General features: G+C 41.7%; 1 protein-coding gene across 1 annotated transcript; it reads left to right on the forward strand.

Annotated features, from left to right (window-relative positions):
* Window positions 1–771: 771 nt before the first annotated feature.
* Window positions 772–1150, forward strand: LOC141572445 (negative regulator of P-body association-like). Its single transcript, XM_074337134.1, has one exon. It carries the CDS (start codon window positions 795–797, stop codon window positions 1020–1022), a length of 228 nt encoding a protein of 75 aa, XP_074193235.1. The 5' UTR covers window positions 772–794; the 3' UTR covers window positions 1023–1150.
* Window positions 1151–4071: the final 2921 nt, after the last annotated feature.

Raw genomic sequence — 4071 nt, forward strand, 5'->3', positions numbered from 1 at the left:
CTGGTGACAGGGGAGGAAAATCACTGCAAAATATCAGGTTTGTATTTGGCATTTTCTATAGGCTCTGCACTGCCCCCCTCAGATCTCTCAGCTTTTATAGACTCCCCTGATTTGTATAGAGAAGTGGTCCCAGCAGAAGCAGCATCAGAACCACCTAGGAACATGTCAGAACACTTAGTCCCCTCTCAGGCTAACTAAAGTAGAAATTCTGGGGTGGGGCCTTAAGGTTTTAAGGAGCCCTACAGGGAATTTTAATACTCCCTCCGTGGAGGGAGCATTTTCTCAAGCACCCCATCTGCAAGGCAGGTACAGTAGTAGAAGCCCCATGGCCTAGGTGAGGTTGTAAGTTTCAGGGAGGTGAGTGGCTCGGCTAAGGCCATGCAGGTAGGAAGTGGTAGAGCTTGGGTTGGAATGCGAGCAAAGTCCATGCTCTTTCCACTTCACCCTGTGCCTCCCCCTTGGATACCTACCTGTAAAACTGCCACCTGGACACAGGGCCCAGGTGATCAGAGGAAGCTCTCCTCAGCCACTCCCAGGGCGCAGCCCTGCCCAGGGACCTCTCCCATCCCATCTGTCGTGTGTCATTTTGAGCGGCGCCCTGTATTCAGATCCAGTCTCAGGGTCTGATAACTAATTTACACTCAAGTATAAGTGGCTGATAATGCCTTCAGGTGTTGCCTGCTCTTTAAGGGGATGTTTGTGGTAACTATAAGAAAGGGAGCTCGTGGTGCTTGGAGGGGACCCGCCGCCATCTCAGGTCTCTTGGCCTCGCCAGGGTCCAGCAGAGAGAGCTGATGCCAGGTCCTATAATCCTTATGGAGGACCAACCTTGTACCTCCGGGAGATCCACGTTCCCACCTGGAAACACGCGGGAAACCAAGCCTCGAAAAAAGCGCTGCCTCCTAGCTCCATGGTGGGATTATCCGGAAGGAACCCCGAACGGAGGTAGTACTTCGCTCCCCTCGGCACCTCCTCCTGCAACACCCGGCCTAACATCGCACCCTCCTCCCCCGGAGAAGTAGTAAAATATACTTCTCCCACCCTAAACCAGTCTTTGAAGGATTCCAGTATGACTCATTTTCCTTCGTGCATTTGTAAAATAGTTTATATCCAGTGAAGACAATGAAGATTATTGACAATTCTACCCTGCTTTTTCTGTCGTCCTGCGCTGGGAAGTTGTGATTTTTAAGTTTTGTGACATAGCGTAACGCCATATCCTGATTTGGATGAATCCCGGGACATGATCAAGATCAGACGGTAGGCGTCTAAGATTGAAGGCCATGGCCAGGATCACGGTGAACTCACAAAGCAAATAACACCTGTGAGATGATCCTGCAGCAGCCGATCCACGTTGTCTTTTGGTGACACCCTTTTGGTGACAGTCCTTACTGTATAATTTTGAATTCCTATAACTCCATTAAGGTCCTAATAAATTTTGTCTCACATTGCTGTATTAGCTCTGTATAACTACTATTTAGTAAATTGTGAATTTTCAGTAAATGTTTCATAACAATTCCAAATATAAAATATTACTAAAATTAGTGTCAAATATGACCTTCTTCTACAAATGGCCATCCACTCATTCTTTTTAAGTTTGCAAAATATTCTCTTCCCTTAACTGTGAATTTTTCTATGGTATTTATCTATGTATTCTATGATATCCCATATTCTACATCTTAAATGTTTTCCTGGTCAAGAGGGTTGTTGTGCTTGTTATATGTAATTTTTCATTTTACGTCTAAAATATTCATATTAAGTAAATAGGGTATCTTAATTAAAAGCATTAATAAAAATTACGGTGAAAAATACAAGAATGGGAGAACCTCAGTCAGCAACTTGCAGTATTTCATGTAGTCCATAAATTGTTCATAAATTAGATGAAAAAAATTAGTTAATTTTGTGTAGATCTTTATGTACATTAAATAATATGGGAAAGATACAAAAATTAAACCAATGTATTACTGGCATAGAAATGTGTACACAAGTCAGAGTAACAGGGTATAAAATCCAGAAACAGATACAAGCTTATCTAAGAATTTAAAGGTGGCATTTCAAATTAGTGGGGAAGGGCAGAATACTTCATTAAAGTGTGTTAAGAACATCCAGCTAACCATATGGAAGAAAAATTAGATCTTCCCCCTTATCCCATAAATTTAACCAGTGATGAGATTCTCTTCCTCTTTTATTTTTTTTATTTTGTTTAAAGAATGTTTAGAGCAGTTTTAGGTTCACAGAAAAATCGAGAGTAAAGTACAGAGTTCCCATATACCTCCTGCCCCCACATGCGTAAACTCCCCCGTTATCAACATCACCTACCAGAGTGGTAATGTGTTACAATTGATAAACCTACATTGATCGATTTTAATCACCCAAATTTCACAGTTTACATTGGGATTCACTGTTGGTGTTTTATAGTCTATGGGTTTGGACAAATATGTGACATATGTACATGATTATAGTATTGTACAGAATATTTTCACTGCCTAAAAATCCTCTGTGATCCGCCCATTTTTCCCTCCCCTCACTACTCCTAACTTCTGGCAACCTCTGATCTTTTTAGTGTCTCCATAGTTTTGCCTTTTCCTGAATATAAGTAGTTGGAATCATACAGTATGTAGCCTATTCATATTGGCTTCTTATACTTAGTAATATGCATTTAAATTTCCTCTATGTCTTTCCATGGCTTGATATCTCATTTGTTTTTAGTACTGAATAAAATTCCATTGTATGGATGTACCACAGTTATAAATCCATTCACCTACTGAAGGACAACCTGTTTGTTTCTAATTATGAATAAAGCTTCTATAAATAAAAAAGAAAGAAAGAAAGGGAGCTCATGGTGGGGTTTCAGTCACCTTGGCAGGAATGTCAGGAGGAAACATTTGTATGTTTTGAAAAGGAGTGCTGTGGACTTCCGAGTACAGGCAGAATGGTCTCATGGAAACAGCACGGGGCATTGCTTGACTGGGTTGTCACTGCCTAGAGACTTTGGGCAAGTCACTTCATTTCCCTAAGCCTTCATTTGCTTACCTGTAAAATGACTTGATTCCTACATCAGAGGGTTGGGAGGATTACATGAGATAGCCTTTATCAGGTGGTCCCTTCCTCCCCAAATTTCCATGGCAGTCTGCTGAGCCCAACCAGGCAGACTCACCCCAGGTTACAAATTACGTAGATCCTTTCCTGGGCAGCATCTTGTGCCACCTGCCAAAGGACTGCCCAGGGTCAGAGTGCCTGGCAGTCCCTGCTTCTGGAAGTCTTCCCTGATGCCAGCCTGAACTCGAGCCATATGGGAAGCAGTGGGAGCACTGTGTAGAAAGCCAGGGGCCCGGGGTCTAGTCCTGGCTTTGCCACTGATTCACTGTGTGACCTGGACAATTCTCTGTCCCTCTCTGAGCTTGAAGCTTCACCTGAAAAATGAGGGTGAGATATAAAGATGTTTAAGGGCCTTCCCACACTAGCTTGGCAACCATCCCCTGGACCCCTTTAGCAGCCCTGGCCCCCTGGCTATGATAATGAAGCACATCCTGCTGGAGTTGTTCCCACAGCCTTCTGTGAGACCTGCTGTTTTCTCCTCTGCATGACTAAGTTCTTCCAGGGAAGGCCCCAGCGTTTGTGGCTCCTTGTTTTGTCTTCAGCCCTGCACTTAGCACTGAACTCTACACATCATTGTACTCAGTGAAGACCTGCAGATTAATCCCCCCCCCCAAAAAAAATATATATGTATATATATATATATAATTCATATACCATAAAATTCAGTTAAGTGTACAATTCTGGGGTTTTTAGTGTATTTGTAACATTGTGCAATCATCACCAATATCTAATTTCAGAACATTTTCATCATTCTAAAAAAAAAAAAAGAAAAGCTCCATAGAATACAATTAAAAGACTTAGGTGGCAGAGTTTTATTTTAAAATATCAATATTTGCAATATGCTAAAAATTATATACTTTTCTACTATTTAGATATTAAATGATAATTTTTAGATGTCAACTTAATGTTTTTGAGGGGACATATACTATTGCAAAATTATTTTAGAAAGTACCCAGGCAAAAATGTTGAAGACCA

This window comes from Rhinolophus sinicus, linkage group LG06 (genome assembly GCF_036562045.2).
Source record: "Rhinolophus sinicus isolate RSC01 linkage group LG06, ASM3656204v1, whole genome shotgun sequence".
Lineage (NCBI taxonomy): Eukaryota > Metazoa > Chordata > Mammalia > Chiroptera > Rhinolophidae > Rhinolophus > Rhinolophus sinicus.

Coding starts and splice junctions, on each gene's coding strand:
- LOC141572445 (XM_074337134.1), top strand. CDS start 795: ATGCCAGGTCCTATAATCCTTATGGAGGACCAACCTTGTACCTCCGGG.